Source organism: Athalia rosae, chromosome 3 (genome assembly GCF_917208135.1).
Source record: "Athalia rosae chromosome 3, iyAthRosa1.1, whole genome shotgun sequence".
Classification (NCBI taxonomy): domain Eukaryota; kingdom Metazoa; phylum Arthropoda; class Insecta; order Hymenoptera; family Athaliidae; genus Athalia; species Athalia rosae.
The window spans coordinates 23,855,747-23,870,055 of NC_064028.1; the positions used below are offsets into that span (position 1 = coordinate 23,855,747).

The 14,309-nt window shown below is 37.7% G+C and overlaps 1 protein-coding gene across 7 annotated transcripts in view; it reads right to left on the bottom strand.

Annotated features, from left to right (window-relative positions):
* Positions 1–638: 638 nt before the first annotated feature.
* The window catches only part of LOC105686905 (whirlin), a 28,771-nt gene continuing 15,100 nt past the window's right edge, over positions 639–14,309 (bottom strand). For 4 of the 7 annotated variants that reach the window (XM_012402151.3, XM_020852789.2, XM_020852784.2 and 1 more), the window contains 7 exons: positions 12,681–12,844; positions 11,271–11,352; positions 10,914–11,027; positions 6,631–6,849; positions 4,639–4,950; positions 3,017–3,095; positions 639–2,937 (listed from right to left, as the gene is read on the bottom strand). In XM_012402151.3, the coding sequence (XP_012257574.2) occupies positions 2,795–2,937; positions 3,017–3,095; positions 4,639–4,950; positions 6,631–6,849; positions 10,914–11,027; positions 11,271–11,352; positions 12,681–12,844 (1,113 nt within the window). In that variant the 3' untranslated portion in view covers positions 639–2,794. The remainder of the gene's footprint in view (positions 2,938–3,016; positions 3,096–4,638; positions 4,951–6,630; positions 6,850–10,913; positions 11,028–11,270; positions 11,353–12,680; positions 12,845–14,309) is intronic. The other 3 variants (XM_020852790.2, XM_020852792.2, XM_048653074.1) reach the window with 3 other exon arrangements.

Consider the following 14,309-nt stretch of genomic DNA (forward strand, 5'->3'; position numbering starts at 1 on the left):
TTACCATTACGTATTATTTTTTTCACGTTTTTTTTGCATCGTGGTATGTGTAATAACACTTTAATTCAGGTTAATCAATCGATATACCTACGTACGTAATGACTAGATCCGCAACATCGTTATCATCATCATCATCATCAACTACGGTGATTGGAAATCTCTTCAACATTCTACCCAATAAATTCTACCGTCTATTCTACCATAATAATTAACAACTATTCAATAGTACTTATACACAACTAAAAAACAATATCAATATCGCGCAGATATAATTATTAGAATCTCGGCGGAGCGAGGGAATAAGGAGAGGGGAAAGCTGCAGCTTACTGTCGAATCGAATAATGAACATTTTTTTTTTCAAATGTGAAAAACCACACCGCCAGAATTTTTGCTTCTCATTCTCCTTTCCGAATCCTAGCCGTACAAATTACATAACAAATTATTATTTATTAATATTATTATTTTTTTTTTTTTCAATAACAATCGAATTCGATTAATTAAAAAACTAAATTTCGATTAATGTACTAATTAATAAGCAGTAAGGCATTGTCGGATATGTCAGCACTGTTAGACTCTTAATTCCATTGTTATTAATATTCTTAATAACATTATTATTATCATTATTAGTATTAGTTTTATTATTATTAATAATGTTTTTTTTTTTTATCATATCGCGGATGCATTTGCGGAACTCCATTTGTAACGATTATAACTGCAATTAATTGCAGCTGTATCATTATTTATTTTATTATTATCGATAACATAATTGTAGCCGCTTATAAAAATATTTCCATCACATTACATAATTTGCGCATATATTATTATTATTATTATTTTGTTTAATTCATATAGTTGATTTTCTATTTAATACGTATGTTAAATATTAATTAATCAATCAAACGTATGATTTTTGTTTAATTTTTTTTTTCATTTTCTTCACTCCGTTCGCAACGCTTTTGAATATTAACAATTTGAACGTTAATATCCCGATGATTTGATTAATTTAAATTTATATAGGTAATAGATCTATAAGGTGTCTCAGATCTAGATGCAAGAATTGAAGGGGGTAATAGGAGAAAGAGACTGGACTGGCAATGAGTGAATTCCCGTATATTACATGTGGTCTCTGAGGTATCGTTTCCAAAATATGAGCGGTTGAAAAGTTGCGTTTCGCGCCGGAATGTTGTGTCCTACGTGACCTTGCTAAGCTTAGCCCCGAGTATATCAGCCCTTCTAAACTTTTGCATTTAGTTCTGATCGTAAGACCAATGTACAATATTTATATATTATCGTCGCCAGTATTTCTGTAAGTACTTATATTTGTTGATAACTATAAATAATATCGTTTTAGTTGTTCAGTGCATGAAAAGTCACTGTGCCGTACGAATTAATATCGACATGATCATATACATATATATAATTAATAATAATAATAAAAATTCAGTAGAACTCATCTCTTTTTTCCCTATAATCATGACGTCATTAATATAATTATAACATATCGCATGTAATTTGGCACCATATATTATATTTCAACGTATATCCATGTATAGTACTATATTGTACAATTCGCACCGCCATAATTGCGCGCACAGCATAACCATGTTTATCGATTATATTAATTATTAATTAATAATTGTTATTCATCAATTTATTTCTATTTAATTTGTTATAATTGCATTGCTATATCATTATTAGTATTATTCTTATTATTAGTATTATTACGTAGGCTTTTAGCTGCGCAGGTCTTGCTAAAATTTATAAATTATTATATAGTACAATATGTTAATAATAATTATCACCTATTAAATATTGAAGTAAAATACGTATCATACGCGATCCAACTGCAGCAGAAAATTTTTGTCCTAATATGGATACCTATGTATAATTGTTGTTGCTGTCTTTGTTATTATTATATATTTTTATGCACTGCTAATTAGCAATAATAGTATATTGTTGTACATGTTAAGTGTATGTCGTTCGTCTTCTTGTTTCCCGTTTGATTAATAATTCATTCATTTCTTTATTGATTTTTTTCAAACTCTCCAAACATTATTGTTACATACAATAAATTAAGCAGCAACAATTTTGGTTTCTCATTCTTCCTTCGCTTGAACTGATCGTGATGTTTTAATTATGTGTCGATTACAAGTCATCATACATGCACACATGTATGAATGTAATTCTCAGGAATTTTCTTCGTCGCTTTAATAACAATAAACTAGTACAATATAATTTGGCACAGTGCAATTATTATAACCATGTGTAATGTACAATTTCTGCACATCAAACATCTTCTAATACTGAAACAATCTCCAACAATCAACAAGTTTTCTCGTTTTTCTTTTCATTTTGTTTTATTATCAGATATATAGAAATTTTTTCCTATGTAAGCCTTATGTTTAATTTCTTGGTTTTAATTTGTTTTATTATTTCCGCGGTCCCACCATCCGGGCCAGATCCCTTTGAGAAATTATCGAGTGCGATGAATTTGTTTTCTGTTTTTTCTTTTCGTTTATTTTGTTTTCGGTTGTTTTTCTTTATACCAGCGAATCATAGAGCCACATAAATTTAAATTTGACTGATTAAAAAAAAATTAGAAAAAAAATTAATGCATAGAATAATTTTTTTCAGCAAATTATCAGTAGGCGTTGATGAATATTTGCTGTAGGCTCCAATATTGTTATCATTCGTTACGTGGTATGACGATAGAAATAGTTTATCATTTCTTACACTCGTTTCTGAAGATCTAGAGAAGCTATGGAGGCTCCGGCTCAGAGGTGGGGGACTCTTGCTACGCTTCCAAAAATATCAATGCCGTGGGTTTTGGTTCTAAATTGCTCTTCTTTGCCTCGACCACGAGAAATTCTATATCGTTGCGATCTCGACGGGCGAAGGAATCGGCTATCAATCTGGCAACTTCCTGGTGATGGAGTCCTGCGAGGAAATAATAATTTTTTAGTTTTTATATTTTTCTGCGATAAAAATAAAGTTTATTGGATAATTTATAGACAACCTTGCACTTTGTGGCCGTCAACTTCTAGGATCAATTGGCCAACTTCAAGTCCTCCTGCCTCGAACGCAGCGCCGTTATCCTGCGAAGTGGGATAGATTAGTTGGCTCGGTTGTTGATTCGTTCAATTTATTCTGACTAGCATTGCATGACGCTATTCCAACGTAATATGATCCCAAGAACACGAATACGTCAACTAAATTGTGCTACGAATTTTTTCCATCGAGATATCTTTGACTTTTCATTTTTTGGATCGATAAATTGATGGAAACTCGATCAATTTTATAGATAGATCAATTAAGCTTGTGAATTCGGATTTCTATGGTCAAAATACATAGGAATACCAGCGAACCCGAGCTTTGCTGGAGTCAGCGTAGCTACGGGCGCGCGGTTTGTTGTGGGGCGTCACCTCTGCCCAGCCTCGAAGGTGACGTCTCACAACAAAGCGCTACGCTGCTGGCTGCGCTGACTTCAGCAAAGCTCGGGCTCGTTGGTAAATTGAAGAATTCGAATATTTCGACGCATGCATGGATTGCGACGAATCAAAGTGGGTCTACGACTAAAACCAATCAATGTGTCTTAATTTTTCTGCTCCCAACAGCGAATAACCGACGATTACTCGATCGATTGCATGAGTAGATGATTTTGGCTTTCAGATTTGGATTCCTGAGCTGATTATACGTGAGATTACCCTTGAAAAGCCAAAAAAAAATCGATTTCTGGGTCGAAAGTAAAGTAAATTAAAAATTGATTGTATTACACTTTTCCGACGTATTTTGACCCCAGGAATCCAAATCCGAAAGAAAAATTGATCTATTTCTAAAATTGACCGAGTTATCGCCAATTTTCAGCTTTTTCGGGTCAAAAATAAAAAATTGATTTTTTAGTCTTTTTCAATGTAATTTGGGTCTAGGAGTCCGAATCCGAAAGAAAAATTGATCTATCTTAAAAAATGACCGAGTTATCGCCGAATTATCACAATTTTTCGCGATTTTTGGCATAAATTTGAGGATATCACGAAGGGAAAAAATCGTAGCTCAATTTGGACAACGGATTCGTGTTCCTGAGGTCAAAATACATAAGAAAAGTGCCATACGATCAATTTTTAAAAATAAAAATTTTTGGTCAAAATTTGAGATTTTTCCAAGGGGTACCCTTTACGATTTTTTCAAATTTTGGCCAAAAATTTTTATTTTTTAAAATTGATCGTATGGCACTTTTCTGATGTATTTTGACCTCAGGAACACGAATCCGTTGAGAAAATTGAGCTGCGAATTTTTCCCATCGAGATATCTCGATTTTTCTGCTCCAAAAAGCGAGAAATAGACGATAATTTGATCAATTTTATGGATAAATCAGTTTAGCCTGCGAATTCGGATTTCTGAGATCAAAATACATTGGAATAGCAAATAAAAGAGAATATTTTTTTTCGAGCTGCAAATCGAAAAAATTCTTACGTCGCTCAAAGCTGAAAATTTTGTAATCCTTATTTCATCACCACTTACCAACATTCCAATACATGTTGGTTCAATAACCTACTGCCTCAGACTCATCAAAATTATAATTTATGAATAATCCAGTCAAGTTTTCAGAACAGGATGAGAACAGAAGGATCTGTTACTCACGTGAATGTTTATTATCCTTGGTAAAGGATGTTTCGTATTAGCGCCACCTTCGATAGCGATTCCGAGAATGGATTTCGTTTTTCTTACGGTAATTCTCAGGTTACCTTGGTGATCGGGTACCACCAAGGCACCGTCGTCTTCTCTTCCGCCTCCCATGTCACCTCGAGCTAACCTTTGAGCGCTGTGATGTCTTCTGGGAGGACCTCCGGATCCTCCACTTCCGTTAGTACCTCCTCCACTGCCGGAACCAACTTCCTCGAGGAGTTGAGCCTCCTGCATATCGAAACTACGGGATAGTTTGTGCGCTAATTCCTGTAAATATCATGAAAATTGCGCTATAGAGATGACCGATTCTTCATTCAAATTTTCTTTATAGTTGAAAAAAGAAAGAAATGAATCAATAATTGAAAATATCGACTATCAATTTTGCATTGTATCACATGGTAGAAATATTCAGAAATATATATAATATGTATAATATATAAAATATATGAAAGTATCATGCTTGCATATAATTATTATATTTATAGGCTGCAGGTAGTAGTGGTTGGTGGGTGGGGTGTGGTTGTGCTCGGAGAGTGAAGGTGTCACTTATACAAGCATTATCATAATCGTATATGTAATGCGCCACATATTATTCTTTTCTGTTTATTGAGTTGTATCGTTATTTCAACCGTTTTTATCGAAGAATGAAGAGTTCAACGATTTTGTACGAAGTGTAAAGATTACGATATTCGGCATACATTGTGTGTTAACGTTAAAAGATAGTTGACAATGTACGTGCGGTTGTCGTTTCACGTTTAATAGAAAGTTCATCGTGGGAATGCCGAGTTTATCCCGGAATCTGCAGTACAAGCGGAATAGAAAATCAAATGAAAAAAATGTAATTCGGTTGCTTTTCTTGTTCTTTTGTCTTCTTATGTGTATTTGAAAATTTATCTCCTTAGTATTTTACGTAGAGGTTCTTGAATATTTGAAAAATGAATTATAATCAATCTATGCCACGATTTTCGTACGCTATTTCCATAGAATGACATCAGACATAGTGACGTCTTATAAAATTGTGATGGTTCTGATTCAAGTTATGCATGCCAAGACAATTATATCTATATATAGAACCGTGCTTACGAATAATTAGACGCAAATATACTCATATAGTATGGAAAAGTTGTTTTTTTGTCTTTCATATTGCACGAAAATTTAAAGTAGTAAAAAGATATGTAAAACATATATGCGATTTTATATATATATATATATATATGTAGAATATATTGTAGAATAAAAATATTCAAATGTGCAAGACATCTAAGACACAAACACACGCTATTCACTATATTAATATTATGTGTAAATATGTCAAACTATCTCTATGGCACAAGTGTATGTAGAGGAAGAAACAAACAACCAAATATCATTGGAATGAAAGAAAAACGAAAAATTTGCAAAACGATAATTTCTAATTATGTAGATTAATTAATCATGCCAGTGTGGTGAGTTTCTATTATCGTACATGGTTACAATCACGTCGTTGTAGATTGTAGTTTTTCGAATGATCGTTGGTGAATTGGAGTGTTTTCTTTTTTTTTCAGTTTCACGGTGCAATCGATTCCCCATTAAATTCAATGTTTTATTCAGCGTTCGTATAAAAACCGAAACCAAAAAAACATGCCGTCCAAGTCTGCGCCAAATAGACGTGGAGCCTGGAGGGCGAAATCTAATTCTTTCCTCCTTCTCCTCTTCTTTTATTTCCTCAAGAGTGAGCCGAATAACAGTGACAGAAAAACTAATGTGTGAGGGACGCCCTCCAGTTCTCCCAATCCAATGTCGTGGTAATCAGTGTCAGATTGTTTTTTTCGTTCAATCTCATTTAATTGGTGCGATCGTTTTCCCCGGTGTGTGCGTAGTGCATGGAGCGCCCGCTCGGCGAGTTATTTGTTTAATAATTTTTGATTTTTCATTCGTTCGTTTGGTTTTTTGTTTGTTTTAACTTACTAGGGGCCTGGCGCCCCAGTACCAGGACTTGACGCGCTGTGTAAGGCCACCGAGAAGGTGTGTCCGCCACCCACCGAAACCCCCACCGCCACTCTCCGAGCTCCTCTCCTGATCCCTGCCCAGTTCTTCGTCCTCATCATCCTCTTCCCGATCACGTTCGCCTCGTCTCCCATTTCCCATCATCTCGGCGTCGCTACCATCGCAACAGCCGTCGCTCTCCTAGCACAACACAACCCCCAAACACCAGTCTTTAAGTTAGACCGAAATATTCTACGATCATTATTCATCATCATCATCATCATCATCATCATCTGCTGCTAATGTTGAATCTTCACGATTACATGGGGCGCTGCAAGAGGTCAACCAAACACCAGATCGATACGGGTCGTCGATTTGCCGATCCGATCTCCGAAAAGGAAATCGACAACGAAGACTGGCTCGCCAACGACTCGAGTCACCCCGAGGACCAACGATCCCCGCAACACTCGGCTTGGAACCAACAATTTTTTCACTTCCGATTCATCCCCTAGCAGTGCACCGACGTATGTGGCGAGCGAGGATCAACGTATGTGGCGACGATCGAGTGCGATTAGCGAATCTCAAAAGATACGATATAATCAGGCGAAATGTGTTCTCACTTTCTCTGCTTTAGGCTTACAGATCGGTATTGATAGCGATCGGTAATACTTATACTTCGACTTCGTATTAATCTTCGATTTTTCTTTCTTCCAATGGACCGACAACCGGTGAAAATATTATCGATATAAGAGGTCATACTACGGGATTTTTACTCCGTGTCCATAATGACGAGAGTTGAACGCTGCGAGGTCATTTGGTGATAAAAAACCGTTGGACAACTAAGATAATTGACGATCGCCTAGGATTCACGATTCACGGAGTATACATTTCTCGGATATAGAAAACTCGTTGCGATCGACATAGACTTGAACGTACCTAATGACACGGATTTTATACCCGTAATCTGAGAATACCGATCTCTCTCTTCCCGCCAGATCGATCTTGTAATTTAGTCTACCGGTTTTATTACATCGGACTCAAGAAACTATCATCTGCGGTTGTGTCAGTAGGTTATCCTACGCTCGGACGTCTCGGAACTATGATTTGTCATGGGATGAAAATTATTTTTCCACGAACTCGCGCTGATAAATCCAAATGAGTGAAGACAATAAAGAAATGGGTCACTAACCCCCGGATATGTTCTCCTAACTACGTCACAACCCGCGATTCGCACAATCTGTGCTTCGTAGTCTCTTGTAAAGTGACTCATAAAGAAAGTTGGGCCTCGATCCGAGCTACCCCCCCGCACCACAGATCGCGGAAGTAAATCTACGCTTCTCGTTTGTCTGCGATATCTACACCGAAAATCGGTATCCCTTTTGTGGTCGGCCGCTACCCAACGCGCGTTGCAAACGATCGAATCGATTAACCGATCGTGAGCTTACAAAAAAATGTAATTATTTATCGATAGAAATTAATCGCGAAAGAAATATTTTTAAAAAATGACAACGGATGATCGTACTTGAATAGGGCCAACGGAGAGCGATGACAATGAAGATCGGTACTGGCCTGCGTAGAGATTATGACGCGTATTGCCGTGTTTGTTAACTTGGCAACGCTGGCATATGGTCTGCAATACCTGTGCAGCTCTCTTACCTGCCTCCTGTTCCCCTCACTTCCCGTTAACTGAAAACCTCTCTCTTTTTCCGTCCTCGTCGATCGACCGCCCTTCGCTACCGATCTCTCTTTGTTGCCCGCCCGTTCACCAGCGCGCACACACACGTGCCTGATCAGGTAACTCAACCAGCTCGCCATGGACGAAGCCTGGTTACATTGGTACACAAGCTTCTGAATCAGTCGCTTCGCTATCCTCCTGAGGGACGGTCGTGACTTCATGCAAACCAAGGGAATATATACGAGACGGAAATCGCTGACAGCAACCGGATCGGTTTGACGTTGGGAATAACGAGTAACAAGTAAGCCAGGCTTTCATTCATACCGATATTTCTACAACTTAAAGCCTGAAAACGCGTACGGTGAAAAATAAGATCGGTTCGATCATTCGCAAAGTCACTTGTAACCAAAATGAGAAAAAAATTGTCGCTGATCGGTGTTTCCATGAAAATTAATCATACGAACCGTGGTATACCGATCGCGATATGATTCCAAAAAACCGAAAAAGATCGGCAGGAACAAATATTGACGGTGATTTTTTGAATTATAAGTATATATGTGGCGTACAACCGAACGTCTTAGGTCAGTGAAACTGCAGCCGTTATCCAAACATCACGTGTCCAGTTAGTACAAGTATCAGCAGCTGTTTGAATTGAGCGGTATATGTGTGAATACGTTGTGTAACCATTGCACCCAGTAAACGAAAAATAATATTCAAGATTCAAGGATAGAAGCGATGAAATTATTTTGCCGATTTTTAACGCTGCCTTTGCTCAATTTTATAACTGTATAGACACACGTATATGCATATAATGGTAAAATTATTACGGAGGTATAATCATCGTACGTGTAGTCGGCGTTGATGTGTATACATAGAATTAATAATATTCACAACCGGTTTTCTGCCGATTTATCTTCCCCCACCGCGAGTCGGACGCAGCTGGTCTTCCGTTTCGCTACTCGATCGTTACTTACTCACATCAGAGTTGCGTTAATTAACGTTATCGGCCTCGTATTGCCAAATATCGGCAAGGCGCACGGTCTGTTTACCACCGAATATAACTCGCGTGCCGATCCACGGGAAATACTGTTCAAAAAATTTCAGCAAGACAAACCGGACGAACAAAAGTGGAAGCGAATAATGGCCCAACCCAGGGCCCGATTGTCATTCAAACGTTGTTCTCCTTCGGTCACGAACGGAACGTCTTGCCCCAGTGACATCGTCGCGGTCCCGATTATGCCTCCCCACTTTTCTGCTGGGGTCATCGGGCCGCTATTATGATGACGCGTGCACCTCGACCCACATTATTTTCTTCCGATCGGTCTCCACAAAAGCGAGATGATCCGGACAACTGCGACATTTTTCTTTCCTTCTTTCAGGAAGAAAACGAAAGATATGGAGTCCTGGCTCAGTGACGTACAGCGCGTGAGGATTCCCCGTCCGAAATTTGGCACCGGAAATTCCGTCAGACGGTCAAATTCGACGGCGCAACACGTCAGACAGGAAATATCGCACGCGCGTCAAACGCCACAGGACGTTTTAAGGGCAACCGAAGAACTCCGGCAAGCTTTGCAAGAAAAACTATGATCCTCGCGGAGTCGGACTCGTCGTTTCGAACCGCGCGTGTGATCATCACGCGTGGAACGATGTTTGTAACATATGAATATAATAATTAACCGTAGGCACTAACCAATCCACGATTATTTCGAATCGATATTACTATACGTCCCATCCTCGATCTGTACATAGTTCCCCCACCCAACTAATTTCGTTCGTTTCCGGCAAGAGACAGAATAAGAGTAAAAAAAAAGAATTAATCACCTTGTTATCCCAAAAAAATATAAATAAATAAATGAATAAATAAATAAATAACAATAAATTGTTAATTGTTATTGTTAAGAATATTATTATATTAATACGAAAGAAGAAATACATTTAATTATATATTTTCACGCACGCCTCGATCGTCGCCGTTGAATTTCTCTACCCCTTCCCTCCCTTACTTTTTCTCGCTTCTTTTTTCCGTGGGAAATGAAAGTTTCCAACAATTGTAACGTATTATAATATAGTTAGTCCGCACCGACGGTTAGTTCTGATTACGAAAAGTGTCGCCTGAAGTTTTTTCTTTTTTTTCTATTCTTCCTACGATGTCGTTGGATTCGTCCTCTTTCTCTCTTTTTTTTTTATTCTTCTGTGACTGATGTTTCTAAATTCTATGAAATTAGGTCTAATAATCTATATGCGATATTTTCCTAATAGATCTATTACAGCTGGCAGGGTATCTAAATTCTACGTTTCAAAACGTATGTACGTGTCAGATATGTATATTTACTCTAGATAGTAATTTTACGAATAATTTATCTTCATATCTAATATCTGCACAATTTAAGTATACTCTCAATGTTAGAACAAACAATTCTTCAACGTCACACTATAGATAATAACAACGATAATCAACGACCATTTCAGATCTTTCGAAATTGCAACGAAACTAACGAAAGAGATGAGTGAATTAAAATAAATTCGTTAAAATTAAAACACCAAGTGATCATTAGATTTCATTAATCAGGGAAATCGTTAATTCACTCACCAAGTTATCAGCGTGTAAATGATGGTGCCCAAAATCTCTGGCATTCCCTCGGGAACCACCTGGAGAACTATGCCGACGTCCTGATCTGTCGTTTTCACCTTCGTCCTCATAGTCCTGGAAGAAAATTGGGAGAAATAAAATTCATCCCCCGACCAGGATTTCGACAGAATTTTTATTGGAAAAAAACGATAACGATAATGATAAATTTTAGGAAAAATTGTCGTATCTAGTTATCACGGTTAGTTAAAAACCGTCAGATATTATTCTATATTTTACAATTCAATCTAGTACGTCGCAATTACATTTTATTTTTCTTTGGTTTTTTTTTTTTTTTTTTTTTGAAACTGCAATTTGTACCTGATTGTCGCACTCGTCATCGTTGGAGAGGGCGAGATCTGAGGTCGCTACCTGGTGCTGTTGGCTTCGTCTGCAGCCAGCTCTGCAATTCCGAAAATTATTACTCAATTCTCCGTGTCACGCGTTTGCTTAATGAGATAACTAATTTCCTCTACCCCTTTTCGTCACGATTTTTTCAGAAACAGTGACGATGATGAAATTCACCATATTTTGGTTCGCGGAAGTATAAAAAAAAGCATCGAAATCTCCGTACAACAAGTAGTTGATTATAATATCATTCTTACCCGGTGAAATTTGAAATACTTGAAATCGAACACATTGTAAAAAATATCTCCGAGATGGATTACTCAACAACCACCCCTTTTCCCATTCCTCTGAATTTTCTTTTCGTTTTTTGTTACTTTTAATTTTTTATTCGGACAAATGAATCGGAGCGTTTGATTTAGTGCGCGGTGCATTCGATCGTAGTTTTTCAAGCAAAGTGGTCACAGCACCGTTTGCACCTCACGTGTGGTTTAATGTGTACTATATTTATAACATAAACTTCGGAACGTACAGGTGTACCTTACGTATGAACTATTTGTTTTCCCAAGTTACCCAGGTGACCAGAATTCCGGATTCGAGTGTAAGGGGAGCACATACGCCGCACCTTCATTCTAGCCCTACCATCCCCAACCCTCGGTTGCCCAGTGCGATCGATTTAATAAATTTACTTTGGCCCAATTCGTTGAAATAAAATGGACACACCGACACCATCGGCACACCTGATTCTGATTGTATCGAGCAATCCATTTTTTCGCAAAAATTATCAGGCGATCAGGGAATAAGCCGATTCACGCTCCGCCCCTTTCTCCTATGCTGCCCTGATTTCAGCGCACAATTTTCACATTTTGATGGAATTTCCTGACTCAAAATCTTTCGCTATCCGATGCAATTTTTTCACCACCTCATCACTAAAACCGGTATTATGAATTAATTGATCAAGAAGTGAAGTAAGCAGGTAATGATGACTCAAAATTGACTCATGGCTTGTGACTGATTAAAGTGAGAAGCGAAACAATTTCGATTCCGATATAGTTTCGAATGACAAGAGGCGGAAACTTTCAAAATCAGGCTCCGCCTACTTGGGAATTTGAAAGAAAATTACCCTGTATAGCCACGTGTGCGACCGTGTCAAGGTCACAGGTGAACATAAAAAACAAAGGCAGTAAAAAGAAATTAAAAAAAATGTGCTAATGAAGGAAAAGCACTACGCGTGCACTGCGGAGCCTGCCCATTCGGCTAATTGAAATAATTAATAGAGAGGACGACTGAACGAGTGAGTTAATGGAAAGACGAGTGAATGGCCGAATGGACTGGTACTTATGCGGTCGGTGAGTAGGAGTGGGATTTAAAAATTAGGGTGTCGACCTGCTTCTGGGTATGTCTGCTCCTAGCCCGCTGTCCTCACTCGGTGATCTATACTCCCCCTGGCCCTGATCCCTCGGTATAAGAGGCCCCGTTACTCCCAGAGGATCTCCCTCGACGTCCACGAGCCTCGCAGGTCGGCAACAACTTCCGGGGGCCGTACCTCTCTGCGATAAATCATCGTAATTTCCGGTAAAGCGAAATATAGAAGTGGAAGAATCAACCTTTGGAGGGCCGGGGCCTTGTTTTTTAGGTCTCCTTTTCATCTGCTACGAATTTATTCTTCCACTCTTGGAAATTTTGGAAATTCTTTCGTCATTGCTGATTGTCCGATATTCACCTTGAAACAACCTCATCAGGTCCCCATTGACCGTGAATATTGAAATCCCGAGACAATCTTTGGACACGTCAATTTCAATATTCATTCGGTATCAGAATCGATATGAAAATATGAAGAATCGACGCATTATTTCCGGCCCTCCAAAGGTTGAAAGTGAAATAAACGATGAGGCAAACAGCTAAAAAATATGGTTCTCGCGGTATCGCTTTTTTCCTAGTTTCAAAAAATTTCTGACCTGGTGATCAGCACGTGACATCGATAGAGAAAAATAAATGGCGAGCAGGTTGCAGGCTACTGTTACATAGTCCTTCGGATGACCTATGCATGGATAAATGATGACAAGTCATGCGGCTCACAATAAAAGCCGAAAAAATATTGAAGAAGAATAAAATCAAATGAAAGAAAAAAAAAAAAAAAAACTATCAAATTAAAATTGACATTTCAATCAAGGGTCAACGTTGAATATCGGTAGGTTTCAATGGTGAATTCATGTTGCATGAATTCAACCATTTTCAGATGGTAATCATAAGCTCTGTGCAAGATAAAAAAGTAAAAAAAAATGACGTCAATTCAAAAGCATGCAGCGGACATAGGAATAAGCGAACGAACATTGATAAAAAAGAATATCAATAATTGTGATAATAATGATTGAAAAAATATACAAAGCGACAGGCGTGTGTTATTATGATTATTTTTTTTTTATGATTCGTCGATTATTTATGTCGTATATATGATTGGAAAATATTTTCAGTTGTGCAATTCGATGTGTATATATAATGACAATGGAATCGCAATTTCAGCCTTCCAGGCATACTTCATTTAACAATCCATCACATGTATCTATAGACCTTCGCACCTCTCCAAACGACGACAACGAGCTGTGTCTACCAGATTCCGTTCTGGTCATTCTTTTTTTTCTTCTAAAAAATCCAAAATTACTCTCTCCCCCTCTTCCGCGTCTAAATTTTCTTTTTCTTTTAATACTCGTTTTCTCATTCCTTTTCACACAGATTGATATTTTTTGATTTATATTATGTCGTTTTAGCATACAATTATTACAGTATAGTATTATAGGTATAATAAATGGAAAATATCTACTGACAGGGGGTGTAATTTGGCAGTGGAGTGTGAGGGGCGCGTATAACAGGCATAATCATTATCATTTTAATAACCTATCATAAAGTTTCCCTGGGGTTGGGTGTAATTCATATTCATATAGGCATATTTACAGGGTGTCGCGAACAAAAAAGTCAAACATAACTTGAACGGGTTCGGTTTCTTTTTTCTCGTAA